Genomic DNA, 21,684 nt, shown 5'->3' on the forward strand with positions numbered 1-21,684 from the left:
AACCTTAACTCCTCCCTGGCTCCCCAACACTTTCAAAGCTTGCAAGTATTGGTTCTGAAAGGGGGCTGGCCCACAGCCGGGAAGTGGGGTGAGGCAGCATTTGGCACTTTGCCTCAAGCACCATACCTCCGGCCACCGCAGATGTAACTGTCTTGCTCTGGTCAGAGATCAATCAATGATATAGTTCATCTATATATTTAATCCCCACAGACGTGCCTCAGCCTCTGTGGGGGTGCGTCCTGGCAACCCAGCTGATTGGCTGGGCAGCGGAGCAGAGGGACGCACCTGATTGGCTGAGGGGCGTTTGTGGTGGAGGACAGAGGCGGCAGTGGGCCTTGCCAGGCCATGGAAGCCAGGGCGGTGGTGGGCCTGGCCTGGCCGGGGAGGCCGGCGGCGGCAGGTCCGGCCCGAATGCGGAGGCTGGCAGCGGCCCGGACGGAGATTGGGGCGGGGGGGAGAGAGGTAGCCGGCCCCAAAAAACGCGCAGATGTTCTGTGCGGGGGTCGGCTTGTTATGTATTAAAAATAATTACAAACATTGAGGAAAAAGAAAAGCAACCCTAGTTACACTGCATCTTCATTTGCAGGTCCAAAGCCATGGATTTTGCAGGATTACCACTATTTTTAAGGCATGAGTTCTGCAATTACAGTGTTATGCAGTAACAATAGCATTGCTGGGTGCCATTTACTTTAAGTGCTAGCCTGTGACATTTTGCTGCCTGGAGTGGAGCACCTAACAGTGCTCCTTCCCTTTCTCTTGTTCTGTTAACATCATACTCTCATTTGCTTTCTCCTTTCAAACCTCTCCCTCTTCTTAATAGAAAAGGAAGGAAGATAAGCAAAGTCAGCATCATGCCATTTCACCTTTGTTCCCCTTCGGGTCATCCACAGGGAATGCTAGATGGATGGTTGTGCTGCCCCCAGAAAACTGGCCCACCACCATCTGCCACCTGAAGCTCCCCACTTTGCCCTGCTAACTTTGCCTGTTTACAATACCCCTGGAGAATCTTGTATGCATGTATTTATTTTCAGCTGTTTAACTGACAGTTGCAGAACAGACATCACACTGCTGAGGCATGACACGGAACACTTCAAAGAAGATTCTCAAGGGCTAAGTGGAACAGAAGACTATGAAACTGGAACTCCTGCACAGATTTTGTTGCATTTCTCAGTGCTTTATGGGAAGTTCTCTCCATATACTTGACTGTTTATCTTTTGTCATGAGCCACCTTGCGTGTCCTTTTGGGGGCAGAAAGGTAACATATCAGTTTTAACATAAATAAATCACACACACACACACATCTATAGCTCTTTATTCATTCATTCATTCATTCAATTTTTATACCACCCTTCTGGAAAGGCTTAGGGCGGTTTACATTAAAACAAAACCAGGTTTTATTGATGTGCTGCAGTGATACAATGTTGCATCTGTGTTGCAGGAAAGTAACAGTACTGTATTCTTCCATTGTAGGAGGGTTACAACAATGTTTCTGCGGTGTAAGTGGCATGGTGCGGACGGTACATATATTTATGTATAAAACTCACTGACCCACCCCAGTTTGGTTATGTGGTGTATTAGCATGTTTAATGCTCGAATAGCCAATGTCGCCTTTATTTTTTTAATTTTGTACACACATACAGGCCTGTCAAACTTTTTCTCAGTCCAAGTTCATGCATATGATGAAGTAGACTGTTGCCTAAAGGCAGCTTATGCCACAGAGAAGCATGACAGAAAATGTGCCACAGCAAGGGTTACGTTTCCGCCTTCCAGGACTGGGCTGGAGTCTCCAGGAATCCACATCAATCTCCAGGTGAGGGTTGAAAGCAATCCTGGAGATTTTAATGGCTTAATATTAATATTGAAGGAGTGGGGATATATCCAGGTCCAGGAATAGTTGAAGTCAGAGGTGGCAATTCTTTTGCTGCTACTATAAAATGAACGCGTATTATCGGTATAGTAGACTTTATATTTTCGTCCGGATTATGAACGCAACTTCACACTGTAAGTGAGGGCGATGGTGACGGCACGTCACTCGATGGCTCAGACCATTGCAAACGAATCCCTTCACCCTTGTCTCCTCCACAGACACACACAGTCCGCGCCCATTCCCGGAAGCCAGCCACAACTCCTAAAAGGCCTCGGAGAGCAAAGCGAAAGGGCAATCCTCAACATTCGCGCGGTTGAGCTCTCGGAAGAACCACAACTCCCGCCATGCACTGCGTCCGCTTCCTCTCCGAGTATGACGCAGGCAGGCGTCCGGGGGCGGTACTGACGGTGGTGTGACGCAAGCGGGGTGAAGGTTCACAGAGGCCGGAGCCGGTGTCTGGCGGGTTGCTGGCAGCGCTGAGACGGGCGGGAGTCGGACATTTCCCTCCAGGCGCCCCCTTCATGGCGGCCCGCCGGCTCCGGGAAATCTTGCAACTGGGAGCGCGAGGAGGGCTGCGGCCGAGAGTGCCCCCGGCTGGCTGGTGAGCGGGGTGGAGAGAGGGGGAGGGCGAGGAGGAGGAGGGGGCGCGGCAGCTGGGCTGGGAGGATGAGCCTGGCTGGGGCAAGGCAACTAGGCAGCCCCAAAAGAAAGGGGCACGTTCCGGGTTGCCACCTCTCTTTTTCCGGCAGGGCTCCTGCGCCTTCCCCGGCTGAGTGACAGCTGGCATTTCCCTTTCCTCCTCATCCTTCCTCAGCACTCCCATCTCCATGTTAGGAAAAAGATTCCTCTGCTGAGTTCCTGCTTCTCATACAGCTGTTAAAAGCGCAGAAGTCGCAGGGCCGGAAGAAAAAGATGGCAACCCTAAGCAAGACCCTTCAGAGCGGTGTGCTGTCCGAGATAAGAGGCTAAATTCCCCGTTAAAGGGGACAAGCCTTAAAAGGAAGGGAGGTTGCTTTGAACGTAACAAGGGATGTCTGGCGACGCCGGGCAGGGAGCGTGGGGCACGGGAAGACAGCGGGTGGGGTGGGGATCGTGCTGGATGCTGCTTGCTTTGGCTCTTAATGCAGTTGTGTAGGAAGGGGGCGGGCGGGAAGGAAGCCTTTATGGCCGATGGGTGGCAAAAGCGGAGGCCTTGTGCGGGGAAGGAGAAACAGAGGTTAAAATGGATCCTCATAGACTGAGCGAGGAGGAGGAGGAGGAGGACTAAGTGGAGAACACTTGTGGGGAGTTAGTGGCTCTATATCGGTGAGCTGGAATCTGGTAGGGGCTGTAAGAGAAGTCGCAGAGGAGGGCTGCAGTCATGTGAGTTAGGAGGAAAGGCAGTGAGAGCAACGGGTGGAGGACAAAGAGGTCACTGGGGAGGCAGCACTAGCAGGAAGCACACACTTAAGGAGTTTAGTATTTGATGAGGGTGGGGGTGAGAAGAGGCACAGGACTCTGTGTCTCGCTACAGCAGGTGACTAGGGTGAGTTATCTTGGTTGTGTTCCTGGAAAAGACGCATGGAAAAGATGTGTGTACAAAAAGTTAGGTGTGTGGAAGACACGCATGTTTTAATATGTCAGATCACTTAATACAAGTAACTAGGGGTTTCCAAATTATGACTACACTTGATAAGACAGTGGGGCGAGGCTCTTTTACTTCCTACTTCGCAGAAGCAATTCCCTTTTGTACAGGTGGGATTGGGGTTAGATGGGAAGCATGGCAGAGGGGTGTGTGTAAAAAAGTGTGTAGGGTTTTCCCCTACAGTTCCTCCAATCCATTATAGTTTTGCTGTATCCCTGCACATGATATAACCTGGTGCCATTTTGAAAGAAGATCAACCTTCCAGAGTTGCTGGTGGTATTTTGAAACATTGTTCCTGTTGTAGAATACATCATAGACTTTCTCTGCTGTCCACCAGAATCAAATGCAATTATGACTAGTGATAGCCCTGCTAACTGCACTAAGAGGCACCTTTCAAAGTGGTGATTCTTTGGTATTTAACAAGGGGAGAGCAACTTGCCCTATCCAGCTCCAGTACAGCATCCCTTCAGTGGTTGTTGCTGGTGTTTACCTTGTGTTTCTTTTTAGACTGTGAGCCCTCTGGGGACGGGACCCTCCTTTCCCCCTTTTGTTTGTTGAAAAGCAATATATTAGTAGTAGTTGTAGTAGACAACAATGTTTGTGGACCCCTGTGGATATGATACTCTTTAATTATCTATTTATATTCACAATTAAGGCACCTAAATGAGTCCTGCTGCCCTGGCTCCTTCAGTTAACTTTTGCTGTATTTATAGAGCAGAGAAATGACTTGATTAGGAAGCCAGAGGTTGCCGGTTTGAATCCCTGATGATATGTTTCCCAGACTATGGGAAACCCCAATATCGGGCAGCAGTGATATAGGAAGATGCTGAAAGGCACCATCTCATACTGTGTGGGAGATGGCAATGGCAAACCCCTCCTGTATTCTACCAAAGACAACCACAGGGCTCTGTGGTCGCCAGGAATCGACATCGACTCGGTGGCACACTTTAACTTACTTTAATTGTGAGTGCAGAGACGGGCTGGTAGCTTTTCTTGAGCTGTTTTCTCCCATAATAGGTTTCTAGTGGTCAGCCATTCAGTGATTCTACAGGGAGATGTTGCTGAACTAATCAATCTTTGGAGTAGTGGATGCATAAGAGAACTATGTGTTGTATATTGGTGGATATACCCCACTCTGTGGTGCATGCAATAGCATAGAGTGAGCCTTTTTGATAGTTCTTACTTGTGATTGTGGTAATCCCTGTGGAGCTACTGGCTGTGTGTGGAAAAAGCAGCATTATGGAAGCTTTCTCTTTAGCTTATTCAAACTAGATTTATTGGAGGTAGAAACCAGGAGAGAACTTGGCTTGTGAACGGTTTAATTTGCTTCAGACTCAGTTTGGTAAAGAAGGTTATTAATGGTTTGTAGGCTGAAGTTTGCTACCGGTTGGCTTAGTAATGTTTGCCAAGTCTGTGTTGGCTCTGGCAGCAGTGGAACAAAAAAAGTTTCCAGATTCGGAGCATGTTGGCAAGACAACACCATATTTTGCTCCCTTTACCCTTCAAGCTGGGGAAGGTTGATGGTGTCCATGCAAACAGAGGTGTTAGGTTTAACTTCTCAAGCATTGTGGAGATGCAGAGCTGAGAAGAGTCGGTTCCAGGATGGACTTGAGTTCCCTCAGACTAAATCAAGATCATCTTTTGGCTTTTGAATATCCTCCTCTAGGATTTTTTAAAATTGACTTCTGAATTATTATTATTATTATTTTACATTTATATCCCGCTCTTCCTCCAAGGAGCCCAGAGCGGTGTACTACATACTTGAGTTTCTCTTTCACAACAACCCTGTGAAGTAGGCTAGGCTGAGAGAGAAGTGACTGGCCCAGAGTCACCCAGCAAGTCTCATGGCTGAATGGGGAGTTGAACTCGGGTCTCCCCGGTCCTAGTCCAGCAAATTATTTAAAAAAAAAATTTCATGTATATGATGATGATGATGATGATCACCATTAGATATGATATAGTAGTGTGCATATTGGTCTGTAATGGTTTGATAAATCCGTCGTTCCTTTGTGCTAAATCTTGTTGTTTGACCTGTTGTAATAAGCTGAAAAGAGATTATTTCTTTTACAAAAATTATTGTACTGTATCAGTAATTAATAATAGCCTATCCTTCAGGATAATCTCCTCCCAGGGCAGATAACGAAACAAGTTAAAATAAGAAGCCAAAAAGTCACAGTAGAAAGATAAACTACACCATAGAAACTAATAGATAAATCAAATGCCCAGTTAAACTTTGTGAGTTAAAAGCTTTGTAGAAGAAGGAGGTCTTTATAGCCTGCCTAAACACGGCGTCCCAAAAGTTGCAGGGCCACACCACCAAGAAAGCCCTGTCCCTGGAAGTGAATTTGCATGCACGTGTGTCCTGTCCCCGTGCTGCTCACTTACTCTTGGTGACTACCTTATGGGCATTGCCAGAATGATTGTGGTGCCATAGTATGATGTTTGGCTTCACAAAGTGGGGGAAGTTGGGCAGGTCAGAGCATAATTGTGGCAAAGTTTCAAAGCCTTTTCTTGCATTATTTGGTCGTATGGTGATTGAAATGCATGAATTAAAATATGGCAAGTGGAAGGTGACAGCCACCTAATGGCGCAGCGGGGAAATCTTCACTAGCAAGCCAGAGGTTGCCAGTTCAAATCCCTGCTGGTATATTTCCCAGATAATGGGATACACCTATATCGGGCAGCAGCGATATAGGAAGATGCTGAAAGGCATCATCTCAGACTGCATGGGAGATGGTAGAATACAGGAGGGGTTTATCACTGCCAAGAAAATCACATGGAATGTGATCGCTGGGAGTCGACACTGACTCAACAGCACCCTTTATCTTTAACTGGGAGATGGTACTCCCAGGAAAAACTGTAGTGATCTTTGGGTGGCTGGTGCTCTCTGGAGCAGGGTTTCTTAACTGTGGGCCCCCAGATGTTGTTGGACTAAAACTCCCATCATCCCCAGATATGGCCTTTGTGGCTGAGGATGATGGGAGTTGTAGTCCAACAACATCTGGGGGCTTCAGCCCTCCTTCCATCTCTAACAGTACAATCTTTTCCACATTTTACAAGCTGCTTGTAAGGTCTTCTGAGATAATGTATGTGAAAGAAATGCTTCAAGTTTATTATTGGACAATACCCTCTCACTCTTTTCTATCATGGCAAGTATTTTCCAGTTGAAGACTCTCCTGTTCCAAATCCAGTGCTTCTAATCATGAAGGAAAAGTTTCCTCAACTGATCTTTCCCTCCCAGAAAGATTGATACATTTGCAAGAGATTCCTAATCCCAGGAGTGCCCTTGGATTTGAGTTTCCCAGTGTGTCTTAAAGCAGGTGGCTTGCAGAGCACTGCCTGTGAATCTTGCTCTGAATTTAGCCTTGGAGCTGAAGACTTGGACCGTGCTTTGAACAGCCTATCTAAATTCTGGCCGGCTGCAGAACAAGGAACCAAGATCTTCCCTTGCTTCCTGGGTCAGATGCCCTTCTCTGATCATATGCAAGTTATCTTACATCTCCCCCCACCTAATAAATGAGAGGTTATGCAGACTAGTTAGCAAGCACTAAATGCTCGAGTGTGTGTGATCTCTAAAGAAGTTTTCTGTTGCTAAAAGGGTTGTGATTTTGTCAATGTTTTATTATTTTATTGTGGATTTTAAATTGGATAGCCTTTACATTACATTAAGAGTCTGTCCTGCTAAAAAGATTGGTTAAATTCTAGGTAATAAGCATTGGGGGAGGGGGCGTTTCTAAAGAGCTGATAGATGTGTGGGCGTTCTTCAGAAAAAGAATACAACATCTGGCTCAAAAGACCCACGTTTTCCCTGGGAGGCCTGCAGTGCTGTCAGTCAGGCTTGGTCAGAACCTCGCTTTGGGCTGGTAGCTTCCTGCTTAAGGGCCACCATCAGCTTTGGCAACCGCTCAGGCATTTTTTGGAGACCAGCTCTGCCACTGAAAGCTTAGCAGCGCCTTGGGTATGTGTGCCATGTGTTTCCAGGATACGTTTGCTCTGAGGTTTGGTGGCTGGTGACTCCGCTGGGCTTGCCTGTTTCTATTTGCTGTGCCAGTCTGTTGGGCTGGAGCTACAAAAAGGCATCAGCTGAGATTTCATCACTAAGGGCAAAGTCCAGTGCAAAAACTCTGGAGTTCTGAGACCAGGACTTCGTCTGCTGAGGTGTGTGTATGTGGAGTGGTGGTGGTATGCAAGAGACTGTGTCGGTGCCTCGGTTTTCTTATGGAGAGCAAGTGGGTGTGCTTTGTGAGGCTTAACCTCTGTCATCCTGGATTAAGAGCACCTGCTTCCGTAGTTGGATTTCCTGTGCCTTAATGGTCTTACGTAACAGTCCGCTTCACAAACACCTGAGCTGGCTTGGCAGTGCCCCAAAATAAATGTCCCAGCTAACTTGCTGGGCAGCTATTACTGTAACTGGACAGGCTTTGTCCCTGAATATTCTGCAGCCTCTCTGCCCATTGAAGTGGCAATCCTGGGCTGAGTTGTCTATGGCAAATATGCTGTCTTGCAACAGTTTGCTGGATTCAGCTCATGTTTCTCAGATCCCTCCCCACCTGCATGTGGTGTGCCCTGCAACTTCCTTGGACAGCCCTGCCTCACTTGCATTTCATGGAGCAACTGCTCGTACAGCTGATGCTGAAGGGCAGATGGAACGGGTCACCTCCACTGGGTCTTTCCTAGAAAAGAGAATAGTCTTTGAGGCATCCCAGCACTAACTTTTGTTGAAGAGATGCAGAGCACGATGGAAACTGAGCAGCAGTCATCTCTTTGGACTGGAGTGGGCAACAGGAAATGCACAGTCCCTTTTCTTTAACTCCGTTAGTGAAAGGATGGTGAATGGGAGCAGTCTGTAGCCTTGTCCGTTCTGGCAAAGTGCACTTATGTCTTCCCCCTTGTGCAGGAAAACTCCTCCTTCCATAGAAGGACTTGCCATTCTGAACCTTTATTGGTTGACAGAGCAGTTCAGCTGACCTGAGGGGCGGGCCTAGTGGCAACTATTGTGTAAGACAAGCCAGGCAGGCACCGTGTAAGAGGCAGAGGCTGACTGTACTGGGAGGGAAGAAAGACCTTCTATAACCCCGCCTGATGCTTCCTCCCACGTCATTCTGAGCAAGCCGTGTGGGAGGTGGAGGAGGAAATTGCCAACTACAATCTGTGGGTGTGTCCAACAGCCCCAGTCAGTGGCCAAGTGGTTGGGGTGTGTGTGTGTGTGCGCGCGCGTGTGTGCGCGCATGCATGCATGCATGCATTTTTTCTGGTGCAAAAGGATTGCGATCTGAAGGCAAGATGGTCAGCTAGGCCAGGACCAGCCCAAACATGTGCTTTCAGTGGAAAATCCAAACGGCACCTTGCTAATTAACAGAGGGCACAATCCTCTGAGCAGGTCTATTGCACAAGCCCAGTTGAAATGAAGATGGGCTGCACAAAGTGCACTCTTGGTCACATCTCATTTAAGCTTGCACTGGAAAACTTCCTAGTGGATCATGTCCTTTGAGTCAGATCATCAATCTTCTACTCTGCTGTCCTTAAGAGCACCCACAAAAGTTACCTGAGGCAGCAACCTTTGCCTTATCTTCTGATCAAGCTGCCTCTTTTACAGGTTAATGGGAACTCCCCACTTAATGCAGTGGATCATACATACCAGCAGCTCAGCTGCAGTTGTGTGCCCAGCTGACTACCTAAAATATGTATGTTAAACCTGTTTGGAGGCAGGGGCCAAGTAAAACTATGTCGCTCTATCTCTCTCTGACATACCCAGCTCTGTCCGGTTCTTCTGTCCAGTCTGTTAGAGGTCCTGGGAAACTAACAGGCCCTTTGCAAATTATGATTGCTCTGGGGTTGCTTGGGAGAGAGGAGGCCACCCAGCCAAGCATTTTTGGGTCCATAACTCAGTTCATAAGTGTGTGTGACACAAACCTAGTAGTAGCTATTTGATTTCTCCAATTTCCTCTTATGTTTGTCAAGTTTAGAATGCCACTGGGGTCTTGCACAAGAGAATTGTTGTTGCACATGTTCTTAGAGACTACCTTCAAGGGTACATGGGCCATGTTACATCCAGGGAAAGTCGTCGGGAGATTATCAAAAGGGACGTGTATGGAACTGGTTCGGAGGCCCTTTATGGGCTTCTGAACTGGTTTGAATGGCAGGTGGTTCCACCGGTTCAAAGGTTCGGGGGGTGCATCTTTAAGGTTGGGGGAGGGTGCACTTATCAATCCCTCTGCTTTTCCCCCACCAGAGCTTGGTTTTCTTAAAGTCCATCAGGGTGGCAGCATACCTCCCTGCCGCCTCGTCGTCCCTTTTTACCGGAAGTATCTGATGTGCCTGGCACAGGTGCATGCATGTCACAGGTGCACATGGTAGGCACATGCACCCGTGCACGCACCCATGCCCGTCAGATACTTCCAGTAAAGGGGGCAACGGGGCGGCAGGGAGGTATGCTGCCACCCCGATGGACTCTAATGGAGCGCCAGCGGGGGGGGGAGTGGAAGGAGGGGTAAATGCACCACCACCTTCGAAGCACCTCGCCCAGTTCCATGCCCACCCCTAATTCTCAACTCCATGCATTGTTAGCCCCAAGGATGCTGCTTTTAACATGAATTGTTTTCTACACCTATTGAACAGTCTGCACCATGTTGGCAGATGAGTTGTGCATTTTCACAACTGTGAAGACTTGTTCTCATAAATCATAGGATGTGGGGGAATGTAGGACTATGTAGGAGCCTTCAGGCGAATAAGGGTGTTGGCCCTTGGTCAGGGCTTGTGTGAGCACTGCAGATGTTAGTCAGTATTCCCACCCATGAAGATGGCACACCAGAGGTGTTTGAATAATCTCATAACTTGGTACCTATAGGACTCAAATCCGGAGAAGTGTGTGAAGCCATGTGAATTATTAGAACACTACTCAGACTATTGCTTCTGTGTTGGCTTGTTAGACTTTCAAGGTCAAGCACTTCCCACCTAGATGACTCTCTGGGAAGGCATAGTGGATTGCTGAGCTATTGAGTCCACCTAATCTTGAGGGCTTTTCAGTTCCAGGTACATGCCTTCCTGTGGGATTCTGATGATCCGAGCCCCGCAAGCGATTGGTAGCCTCGATTGGGACCTTAGTGCCCAGCACAGCCGAACATTCATCAACTTTACAGGGCCTTTTACCAACAAACGGAAGGAATATTCGGAAAGGAGGATCATTGGGTGAGCAGGCTTGCTTCATAAGAGGGGGGAATGTGAAACGGCATTGGGTGTTGGGTTTATTGTTCTGTAGGCCTCACGTGCGTATCCTTCACTTCACTCTCTCTTACTAGTGGGCACAGTGTATTCAAAAGGATGTCCCAGCCATGTGGGCGCTGGTATAGGGCTGCAGAGACAAAGGGTCAATTCCTAGTTTTCTTTGTGAGTCAGAGCATGTCACTTGCTTCATTTGTTGTCATAACCAGAAACAAGTCCCCTTGAAACCACTCAGTATATTTAGGCTCAAGTTGTGTGTGAAGGTTGTGCCTCACTCGTATCTTCTATTTGAGGCAATTTAGTGCTCTAAACCTCTGCATTGCCACGGGGTTGGAAGAATAAGGTATTTGTGTACTTTGTCAAGACACAAGGCAAAGAGGTCCATCAGATAACAATGAATTCTGTTCTCGGACTTATTATCAGGAAACCCAGATTCTGCAACCGGAGGATAATGGAAGGGAGAAAAAGCTAGAACCAAGTGTTCTGAAAATATTTTCATGTGGGAGACATAAAATGGCCATTCATTTGATGAAGAGCTGCGTTATACTGGACACACTGCAGACATAATAGATGTTTTGGGGTGCTCCAAGAGATAGTGAGGTCGTTCACATGACCAAATGGAGAGGAGCTTGGAGGAAGGCAAGATCCTACTTAACTTACCCCAGATGATTGGCACCTCTTCACGGCTCTGCTGCTTGCGGACCCACACGACGAGTGCAGTGGCAGACGCCTGAAGTGGGATTGGAAGTCCTCCCAATGCACTGAGTGGGCATCAGAAAGGCAGCCCTCCCCAATGCAGCAGGGCTCCTCTACCTGGGAATCTATGAGTGCCTCTCCTGGGGGCCATTTTCAGATCCCTGGTGCTACAGATGACCAGGAAGTGAGGTAGGGCAGACTCCTTTCCCCTTCTATCTCACTTTTTGCCCAGGTAGCGAGTCTGCAGTCACTGCTTCGGGATGCTTGTGTAAACTCTCTCTCCTACCCAAGCAGCTTGTATCTTGTGAATGGGTTCCAAGTGTGTTAGAACTTGTTGAGGTCTGTTGAACTTTTGCATCTCTGCCTGCAAGGAGATGCTCAAGCTTGCAAGACAGGGGAAACGGTCTGTCTGTCTGTCTGTCAATCATATTTTATACCGCCTGGTATGTAAATCTCTAGGTGGTGTACAGATGCCAACATTAAAATCACAGGTTAAAATACATAAAACACAAAAAACACAATATAAAACAAATTATTAAAATATTTAATAATTATTTATGTATTTCTCTACTTCATATCACATCATCTGAAAATGGCTCTCTGTTCTAGCCACTGTTTCTTGTTTGTCAGTTTTCTCTACAGAGACGATAGAAATATGTCCAAATGACAGTTGCGGTGAGCAGGGAATTGGTGAAGCTGTTAAAATTCTGAACTGGAGGGCTCAGTTGTGTGACATACTAGTTAAAGCTCTCTGAATTTTGTGGGTAGGGTAGGTGTTGTTGTTTTTTTAGGGCGGACAGGGCAAGGTTGGTATTGAGATAGTCTAGCCCTTCTTCCCTTCCATTCTCTTCCACCTCCTGGTCTTCCTTCTCCATTCAGTATTTCCACTCCATTTCTGATGCATTGCCTCTCTCTCCAGAAACCATCTCCTAGGCTGGGGGAATGAATAATACCTGCTAACCCCTGCTAACTGGGCAAAGAGGCACCTTTTACTGTGGTGATGCTCTTTATTGAGCAGGGGGAGAGGAACTGGCCCTATCCACCCCCAGCACAGTACCTCCAGTGACTGTTGCTGGTGTGTATCTTATGTTTCTTTTTAGAATGTGAGCCCTTTGGGGACAGGGATCCATTTCTCTCCCCCCCCCCCCCCCCTCTCTTTCTCACTCTCATTCTTTTATTTTTCTATATAAACCACTTTGGAAACTTTTGTTGAAAAGTGGAATATAAATTTTTTCTTGTTGTTGTAATAAGAAATGCATAATCACTTTCCTGTCCCCGCTCCAAAAGCAAGGTCTTGGATTTGAGAATGGGAAAGGCAATGCTCCTTTGCATTTTCTTTCTTTGACACACTATGAGCTATTATACTTAGAGCAGATCAAAGAGCCAGTTTCCACAATTACAGCCATACTACTTTTTTGGTATCCCTTGCCAAGAAATTCCTTGCACAATTCAGTTAGAGAAGAGTTTGTCTTTCCCTTGTGATAGACATCAATTACTGACTGCACCAGACTGTTGGTATTGTGTATCTCCTGATTTCTTTCTTTCTCTCCTCTCTTCCAGCTACTCTATGCAGGAGATGTACGAAGTTGTCTCCAATGTGGATGATTATAAGCACTTTGTTCCCTGGTGCAAGAAGTCGACCGTGGTCTCTAAGCGCACTGGCCATGTGAAGGCCCAGCTGGAAGTTGGCTTCCCTCCCGTTGTAGAACGTTACACATCCATTGTAACACTAGTGCGGCCCCATCTGGTGAAGGTGAGCTGCACATATGCATACTGTGCAATCTCTTCTAGATTGAGGATTTTGCTCCCAATATTTTGGAGGGCAGAAACTGCCACCCTGGGTCAGCCACTTGCCCCCAGTGCTCAAGCAGCCTGGGCATAGGTTAATTCAGAGGTGCTGACTTCAGTAGTTCACCTTGCAGGCCAATGAAAGATTAGAGGGCTGGGGGATTAGAAGCCCTGTGCCACTTCCAGCTTGGATACTGCTTGGAAGACAGCACACCTGGCAGGCTTCAACAGATCATCTCCTGCATATGATGGCAACCCATGGTCCTGGAGCTGTGCTTTGAACTAGGAGGATGGAGTTGGACTCTCCTGTGCTGGATGATCTGGCTGGCCCTGAGGCATCGGGATGGGCATGGTCTTGGATAGCAAAGTCACTCCTTCATCCTGCCTCTGTTCTTTTCCCCTCCAGGCTGTCTGCACGGATGGGAAGCTCTTCAATCATCTGGAGACTAGCTGGCGTTTCAGCCCTGGCATTCCAGGATACCCTCGCACATGCACAGTGGACTTCGCAGTAAGCACTCATGCGTCTAGAAATGTTCCCAGCCAGCCCCACTCCTGTTGCATGACAGATTGATCAGTTGGTTTGGACAAGGATGGGTTGGTCTCTTTGAAACAGGCAGGGAAAAGGCTTGCCTATAGCAGAAGCCCATACCTGAAGTGGCAGAAAACTGACCGCTGCCAGCATTCATTGGCCAAGGAAGCAAGTGCTCTGCCGATAATGCACACAATGCTAAAAACATGCCTTGAAACAAGAGGCAGGGCTCTCAAGTGTTGTGCCACTTGGATTCAGGCCTTGGTTCTTTGAGGGACACGTGAGGCTGAGAGCCACCACTCCTGACTTCCTTGCTTAGCTCGATTTCACTAATAGGTGTGACCTTGAGCAAGTCCTTGTCATCAGTTATTCTTAGAAGTTCAAGGAAGACTTCTTGGTGGAGCTGGGAGCACTTGCGGTGGGACACTTGAGCTCCTCTTCTCACCTCTGCTTCTTACTGTGCATTTAGTGTGGTCCACAAAGCAGAGAGAGGGCTGCTTTTTCCTGTCCCTGTAAATAATTCTGGCCAGTGCTACAAAGGAGTAGTGGTGTGCATGGAACCGGTGCCTGCCGGTTCGAAGGTGTTGGGTGGGTGGGGGATCTCTTTAAGGATGTGGCAGGGTGCTCTTATGTGATGTGCACATGCGCAGTGGCAACTTCCGGTCCAAGGAGGCACCAGGGCAGGAAAGAGGTACACTGCCGCCCTGCCATACTGTTTTAAAAGGCAGTGTCAGTGGGGGAAATCCGGTGGGAGGGGTAAGAGCACTCTCTCCTGTCTTTAGGGAGACCCCCCCACACACCTTTGAACTGGCCGAACCGCTGGTCTTTCAAACCGGTTTGGAGGCCGTAAAGGGCCTCTGAACCATTTCCGTGTACATCCCTACAAAGGATCAGTGTGTGTCCATTTTTTCTAATAACTGATTATGCTTGAGGATCAATAAAGCAATGCCCTGGTTTGAGACAGACTCAGCCTGACCATGAGGCTGGGTGAAATCCCTGCCTTAAGTGGCAAATACGGCTGAGCTGCAAATTCCACTCGTGTGCCCCACTGCCTCCTTGTTCCTTTTCAGTTGCCTGGGCAAGAGTCTCTAGGATGGTGCTGTTGTCTTAGAGCAGCTAGTGATAATTCTCAAGGAGAAGCAGTTCAGAGACTCTTCCCAGGTCAGCAGTGGGCAAGAAGAAATTCTGCGCCTTTCTGTCCATCAGCCCTCGCTGCCTGCTTCCCTTCTCTCCTCCTCTTGCCTGGGACCAGGGTCTAGAAGGTGACACTGGCATCTTAGAGAGACTGCCAAGGAAGATGTCACGTTGTACAAGATGGGGCTGCCCTTGAAGAACCTTAGCAGTCCCTCTGGCAATGCTGGTGGCATCTTGTAGACTTTGCCCAAGCCAGTAGAGGAAGAGCAAAATCAGAGAGAGGGTCAGGTGTAGACTCCCACATCTTGCCTTCAGCAGCAATGAGGCCAGGTCTTCTGTTACTGGAGTTATTCTCTTGCTGTCCTAGGAATGGTGTGCTGGAGTCGTTTGCAGATGTCAGGCTTGCCATTAGATCCTGATGTGCCTGGCCTTATGCCTGGGACGAGTGCAAATCGGCCTCATCTGATTTGTACTTCCAGAGTGGCAAGCCTCTGTCACTGTCGGCCGCAGAGCATGCCTCCTCAGTCCAGGAAACAGAGAGCTCAGGTGTTCAGTAGGAGCTCAGTCTAGCTTTTGCTCATGTCGGGGAAAGCCTCAGCTGCCCAGTTTCCCCTGGGGCTGGGAGGCCTGTGTCTTACGTGCCGCCTCCCTCTCTCCTTAGATTTCTTTTGAGTTCCGCTCCCTGCTGCACTCGCAGCTAGCCACGGTGTTCTTCGACGAAGTGGTCAAACAGATGGTGGCGGCCTTTGAGCGCCGAGCATCCAAGAACTACGGCCCCGAGACCCGCATTCCCCAAGAGCTCATGTTCCACGAGGTCCACCAGACGTGAGAGCTTCCCTGCTGCTTCAGTGGCCACACGGACGCTTTGCGCTGGGCTGTGCCCTCATGGCTCTCCCAGCCGCCTCCTTTTATCTATTTATTTGGTTTCTCCTGGCCTCCTGTGTAACTTATCCACTGGACCTGGTGTGAAGAAAGAACCGTGTTCCAAAGGAAGGGGCCAGGCTCCCGTGTCACCTGTGGAGCAACCTCTCAACTTTGTGTTTTGCCTGCCCATGCTCTTCCACCGAGTCGTTTTTTGGAGGGGGGGCACATTTTATTTGAAGCTCTTTCTTTCTCCCCCTCCCTGCTTTTAAATCCCTAGTCTGTGGACTGCCCCTCATCCCATTCTCCACCCACCACACATGCCAGTATGGCTGCCTTTGGGTGCGGACTGTGCCAATCCCCATGTCTTGGGAGCAAAGGGGCAGCGGCTCCTGTCTGAGGCCAGGCTCCCTTTCTGTGCCTAGTGATGGGCTTGCTGGCAACTGTTCCTCTTCAATCGTGGAAATGCTGACTGGAGCTGCCTCATGGTGGAGATGGAGAGGAAGAGGCCGCACCTGTTGCCTGATCAGCTCAATAGTGCTTGGGTTTGCAGGAGCAACCTCTTAGCCGTGCCCTGGAAGGTTTGAAGCCAGGCGAGAGCATGCAGAGGTGGCAGAGGGGAGGCGAGCAGTTCAGTGCAGTGCCGCTGGAGCCTATTGCTGAGGATGGGGGCGGGGGGGGGGAGAGAACATTCTGCAGTGCTGCCTCTATGTTCAGCCAGCATCATGCGTGCACTGCAACATCAGGCTTGGACTCTTCTTGCCCTCCCCATAGTACTGTGTGCTTTGTCTGTAGCTAGACTGTCGAGGGGAGAGTGGTACCCAGTCAGCTGCCCTTGGACCTGTCCTTTGGCAGAGGGCAGAGTTGCTTGGAGAGCTGAAGGGAAGAGGTGTGCCAAATCAAGGCTGAGGAAGGTGTGGCTCTTAGAGCCTGGATACTTCAGAAAAGAAAGGTTAGAAGAGAAGGCCACCACGAGGGTGGGCGAAGGGATCCTAGGCAGCCTGCGGGAGTGCCCCTGGAGTGTTCTGCCAAGTCCAGGTTCCCACACTGGCCTGGCTCAGAGCAGATTCCAAAGCTCCCCACCCCCAAGATCACCAGGCCCCCCAGCAGTGGGTACAGAACAAACTGAGCTGCTTTCTCCAGTGAAGTACAGTGACCAGGCCACCTGGGAAGTTACTGAGGCCATTGCATTGGCTTCCTCAGTTTCCTCAGCCACTGTGGTTGTGTGCTGCTCCACATTCAGGGACTGGGACCTGGCAGTCAGAGGCTGCTGCTGCTGCTGCTTCTGGGACAAGGGTCCTGCTTCCCCAGAGCTGTGGCTCCTCTTCCACCCGACTTAGCTTTCTTTAGAAAGAGCGTGGCCAGGCCTTGTGTATCGTCCACTCAAGATGCAGCTTCTGCAGAGGAGTCCCTAGAGCACCACTCTTTCCAGTTTCCTGGTGGGAAAGAACTCAGCCAGAATCCACAGACCTCAGTTACAACTCTGTCTCTTGCAAAGGTCTATGACTGGGCCATATTGAAAGCTGGTGGCTGTGGCTGTCGGGCCTGCTGTCCAAGCAACCACTCCCTGTTCACATGGCTTCATTGTGGATCTCTCTAAATCCATCCCATCTCCACCCCATTTCAGAGGTCTGTTAGTGTTGCCCATTTTTGCCGTAAGCTCAGTACCCTCTTCTTGGTTAGTGGCAGAATCGGAGTTTACCTACATTAGACGCACATTTTGCACAAATTGTGGACGCACATGACTGCTGGGGGTGGGAGATGGGCCCTGCCTTGGCTGCTAGTTGCCCCTAGAGAGGCTGGGCTGACCCACCATTCGCAGTGCCCCAGAGCACTGTATCAAGGGCTGAGCCATGCAGTATAGGCTTGGGCATTTGGGGCACTATACTGCAAGCTGTGGGGTGTGTGTGTGTGTGTGTGTGTGAGAGAGAGAGAGAGTGTGAGAGAGAGATCACCATGTGTATTTCTTTAGCTTCCCATTGACCATGGCTTCCTAAGAGTCTCTTGAGTGTCCTCCATGTACAGGGCGAAAGGGAGAGAGCGCATTACAGTCTGTGCTGGGGGAGCCAAAGCACATGGATCAATCCTGGACACCGCTTGCTTGTGCACTGAGCAGTTTATCCTTCCCCCTTGATCAAACGTTAGGTCTAAGTGCTGCTGTTCCACAAGCCTTGAAAGATGATTGGCTGGGTGCGTGGGTCAGCGGGCCTTACTGATGAATCTAAAGCAACCCTCCTCTGAGCTATCCCCTTCAGGACCCAAGACCCCCCCAGTCCTTCTAGACATCAGTTGGTTCTCATTTTTGCTGAAGTGGTAGTCAATTCGTTGCTCAGAAAAGGCAGTCTCACAAAAGTTCAGCTGGAGTGGTTAATTGCTAATACAGTTTCAGAGACCCAGATCTGAAGCCTGCCATGGTTGAGCAGTGGGGGGAAAGCAGCCCGTGGACCACAGGTATGCCCTCTCCCCTCTCAGACAGGGTTGCCTCATGAAGTGGGGCTGCCTGCTGTGGTATATAGAGGTGGTGGCCCGGGCGGTCTCCTTCCTCTCATTGTATATGGCACCCCATTGCCCTACACCAGGCAGGACCTTCATGTAGGGCCAGTTGCTTTCTTGCTTAAGAGTCTTGCTAGTTCTTCTCCTTGTGGGGATAGCTCTTGCTTCTGCAGCCCTGCGGAAACAACTGCTTGCCCGTTAAACTGAACTAGCAACCTGGCTTTCAAGCAGCTCCTTACAGGGCAGCCAGGTGCTTCTTATTCCCCCCCCAGGTTTTGAAGATGGGCTCGCTCAATCCAGAGTTGTGGGGTGATATCCAAACTGCATGGCTCTGTGGATGGAGATCTTCTCCCCGCCCCAATGCTCCTTCCTTCTCTCCCTGTTCCAAAAATAGCATTCTTTACCATTGACTGAAGACAGCAGCCTGGTTCCAAAGAACACCCCTTTGCCCTTTTGAGCCACTGAAATTATTTGCTTGCTGTTATCCTACATGCAACACAAACAGGCTTGCATATGTAGCACCACATGGTCATGGTCTCTCTCTTTGTAATCCTCTTGAGAAGGAAAGAGTTGTTTAATTCGGGCCAGTATCCTGCCTCAAGGCACCAGACCTCCCAGAGTGCTTGTCTGAGCAAGTCTGAGTCTCTCTCTCTGTGTGCTCAGGTGATGTGTAAGTGCTTGTGGGGGAAACCATTTCAGGAGCTACCAGTTGCTCAGGAGGAAGTCATTAACTATAACAGACTTCTGTCCAGCTCTTCCAAGCATGTCCTATGCTATATTAATGAAAAACAGCTGTTTTAGAACTGCACCTTCCTGCTCAGCTGCCGGTTATTCCTCAAGGTGCATCGTGGAGAGAAGTAGAGTAGATGAACATGTTAAGAGTGTGTGTGTGTCTGTGTCCGGGAAGCACCCTTGCCTCAGTCCAGTGTTGCAGTTGGCATGGCAGCCTAGGCAATGTGTGAGGAATAAGCTTTTCGCACATTAAAAAAAATGCCATCTGTTTGTACAGGGTTCATTTGTATAGAACTTGGGTTTTGGCTGTGAGAGCCCCAGGTTCAAATCCTTGCTTCCACCTTGAATGTCATAAGGTGGTTTCAGGCCAAGTCACAATTTTTCAGTTCCACCTACATTAAAGGATAGCTATGAAGATAAACGAGGGGTATTTTATCTTAAAACACTCTGTTCATGGAAGTGCACTACAGGAATAATTCAAGTGGATACAGCATTTCTTGCTGTACTGTCAGCAGCTGTAATCCCTTCTAAGCATCTTCCTAAAGATACAGGGACCCATTTCTCCTACTGCCTGGTAATCTTATTTATAAAGTCACTGATGTTTGTTCAACTTATTGATGAAGACTACAATCTTATTAATACATACTTGAGTCCCATCAAACTCAGTGGGACTTGCTTCTGGGTAAACATGCTTAGGATGGGCTGGTGGTGCAGAGTTTGCAATTGTGAGAGAAGACCGAGTAGTTAACTGCAAGTCAGTCCAGCTGCAGCGGGGTTGCTCTTTCCTGGTGGAAGGTGAAATACAGCCCTACTGTTTCTTTCCAGAAATGCAGGAGAGATACAGAATGTGGTGTTGGGTATGGAATTCAGCTTCTTGAAAATCTCAGCATTCATTTTGTTTTAAAAGCAAGTTTCTAGCCCTTATGGCCGCAAAGCTCTGCTTTAAAGTGTAAGTGAGCAATACCCAACAAAATGGTAAAGCCAGAGGGCTACCCAAATAAAACTTCCAGTGGTTGGGGGGTTTGTTTCCTTGCCCCTTCCCATGACTTGCAAAATAGTAATTTACTCAATCTGTTTAATGTATGCAGGTCACAAAATCCAGCGTTTCTGCTGCAGAATCGAGCTGGTTTCAGCACAGAATGTCCACATGGTGTGTTAAAGCATGGAGTATACGCAGGCCTGCACAGAGGAAGCAACTTCCCACCCTAGGCCTACCTGCCTTCATTGCTTCTCATACTGAGAAGCTGGCTTTTCGGCAAAGCTGGTCTCTTTTTGGAAATGCAACCTGGGGTGTTCTTTGGCAATTGGAGTCTCATCTTGAGAACAATGCTTTTGAAACAGAGATGTGATTTTTGTATTGGCCTCCTTAGCACACAGACTCTTATCTCAAAATATTTCTGGATGCTACTGTACAGTGCAGGTCTGCCATTGCCAAACATTTTTAAAGCACTTACTGTGTTTCTTTTGCTCACTGATAGTGGAGCTTTTAAGATAGTCATCCCAAATTGACACATAAGCACTACCTAAAATTGAATTGGCAGCCTTGCATTTGTCCAATAGGCACCACGGTCAACTGCTGTTCATTAGAAAAATGCTCTTACTGGACCTTGAAGAAAGCAGACTAATCTAGAGAGTCTTTTTCAAGCAGCAGGAAAACAGACTAGTGGTTCTTGTGATCTGTCATTGTGAACTTGATTCTTCAGTTCTGAATTGTTTGCTGCAATCTTTAAACTGACAGATATAGATCATGCTGCTTATCCAACTAAATTTAATCATGCTTGAACTCATTGCTTTTCCATGGGATTTAAATTAGTCCTAACTTGTCCCATTGACACCAATGGGATTTAAGTATAATTAACAATGCAAGTTATGGCCTATACCTTGTGGACACTGACATACAAGTAAATGTGGCCTAGCTAAGTACTTGCTTAGTTCGTTTAAGTTCAATTTTCCTGTCTGTCCTTGCTCAGCCTTAATTTCTCTGACAAGAGTTGCTCCAGTGGGTCTCATGAGGGACAGAATGCTTTGTTCTTAGTTTACCTTTTAGAAGTACTTTCCATCAGAGGCCAAATGGCTCTTAATGATCTCAAAGGGTCTGGAGTTCTAACCTTCTCCAGCCACTTCATGTTAAACACCTGGTCCTGCTGGCCCCCAAGAACAAGGTAGCTCTGTCTGAGACATTGCAGTGCCTTCTGCCTGTCTGCATCTTGTTCTTCCTGCCTCATGCTCCTTAGCCTGGTGTGTGCTACCTCAGCTTATAGGGAAGGGGATATTGCCAGAGAAAGACTGGGGGAAGTGAAGATAGAAGGAAATCATGTAAAGTAGGAGGAAATCATTATTTTTGCCCTGCCCTTTAAAACTGTGAATGTTATTTGATAACCACAAATGATGTTTTGAGAATGTTCAAAGACTGAACCAATCCCAAGAGCATTTTTATAGACCAATTAAACTGTTTGCAAAAGAGGGTGCATGTGTCTTAAGTATTTAAGATCAACTTTGTGGCTGAAATACTAGTGTGGGTGGAAGGGTGAAGAGCAAACTGCTATATACACACTGCAAAAGGGGATAGCAAAGACGTCCCCATCATACAATGCAGTTCTACCTCCTACAGACTACTCACCTAAACAGCTTGTATCTATTCTAGCTGGGGCACTAATGTCCCTTAAGCAGCAGGCAATACACTTGTTAACTATTATCAAGATATAGGAATAGCACTTGCTTGTGCAACCAGCAACCACC

At 48.2% G+C, this 21,684-nt stretch overlaps 1 protein-coding gene across 4 annotated transcripts; it reads left to right on the plus strand.

Annotated features, from left to right (window-relative positions):
• The first annotated feature begins 2,120 nt into the window (after positions 1-2,120).
• On the plus strand, positions 2,121-21,409 carry COQ10A (coenzyme Q10A). Of its 4 annotated transcripts, none has more exons than XM_053299849.1 (5): positions 2,121-2,468; positions 10,518-10,679; positions 12,969-13,161; positions 13,603-13,704; positions 15,521-21,409. In XM_053299849.1, exons 1-5 carry the CDS (start codon positions 2,389-2,391, stop codon positions 15,686-15,688), a joined length of 705 nt encoding a protein of 234 aa, XP_053155824.1. In that variant the 5' UTR covers positions 2,121-2,388; the 3' UTR covers positions 15,689-21,409. The 4 variants fall into 4 exon arrangements, with proteins under 4 accessions (XP_053155824.1, XP_053155827.1, XP_053155825.1 ...); XM_053299852.1 differs by lacking the exon at positions 2,121-2,468 and adding an exon at positions 3,072-3,172; XM_053299850.1 differs by lacking the exon at positions 2,121-2,468 and adding an exon at positions 3,202-3,456.
• The last annotated feature ends 275 nt before the right edge of the window (positions 21,410-21,684 follow it).

Source organism: Hemicordylus capensis, chromosome 2 (genome assembly GCF_027244095.1).
Source record: "Hemicordylus capensis ecotype Gifberg chromosome 2, rHemCap1.1.pri, whole genome shotgun sequence".
Lineage (NCBI taxonomy): Eukaryota > Metazoa > Chordata > Lepidosauria > Squamata > Cordylidae > Hemicordylus > Hemicordylus capensis.

What these genes read in the sequence shown, in the direction of transcription:
- COQ10A (XM_053299849.1), top strand. Translation starts at nt 2,389, where the DNA reads ATGGCGGCCCGCCGGCTCCGGGAAATCTTGCAACTGGGAGCGCGAGGA. An exon ending in TGCGGCCCCATCTGGTGAAG is followed by an intron (nt 13,162 to 13,602) that starts GTGAGCTGCACA and finishes TTTCCCCTCCAG; the next exon opens with GCTGTCTGCACGGATGGGAA. An exon ending in CATGCACAGTGGACTTCGCA is followed by an intron (nt 13,705 to 15,520) that starts GTAAGCACTCAT and finishes CTCTCTCCTTAG; the next exon opens with ATTTCTTTTGAGTTCCGCTC.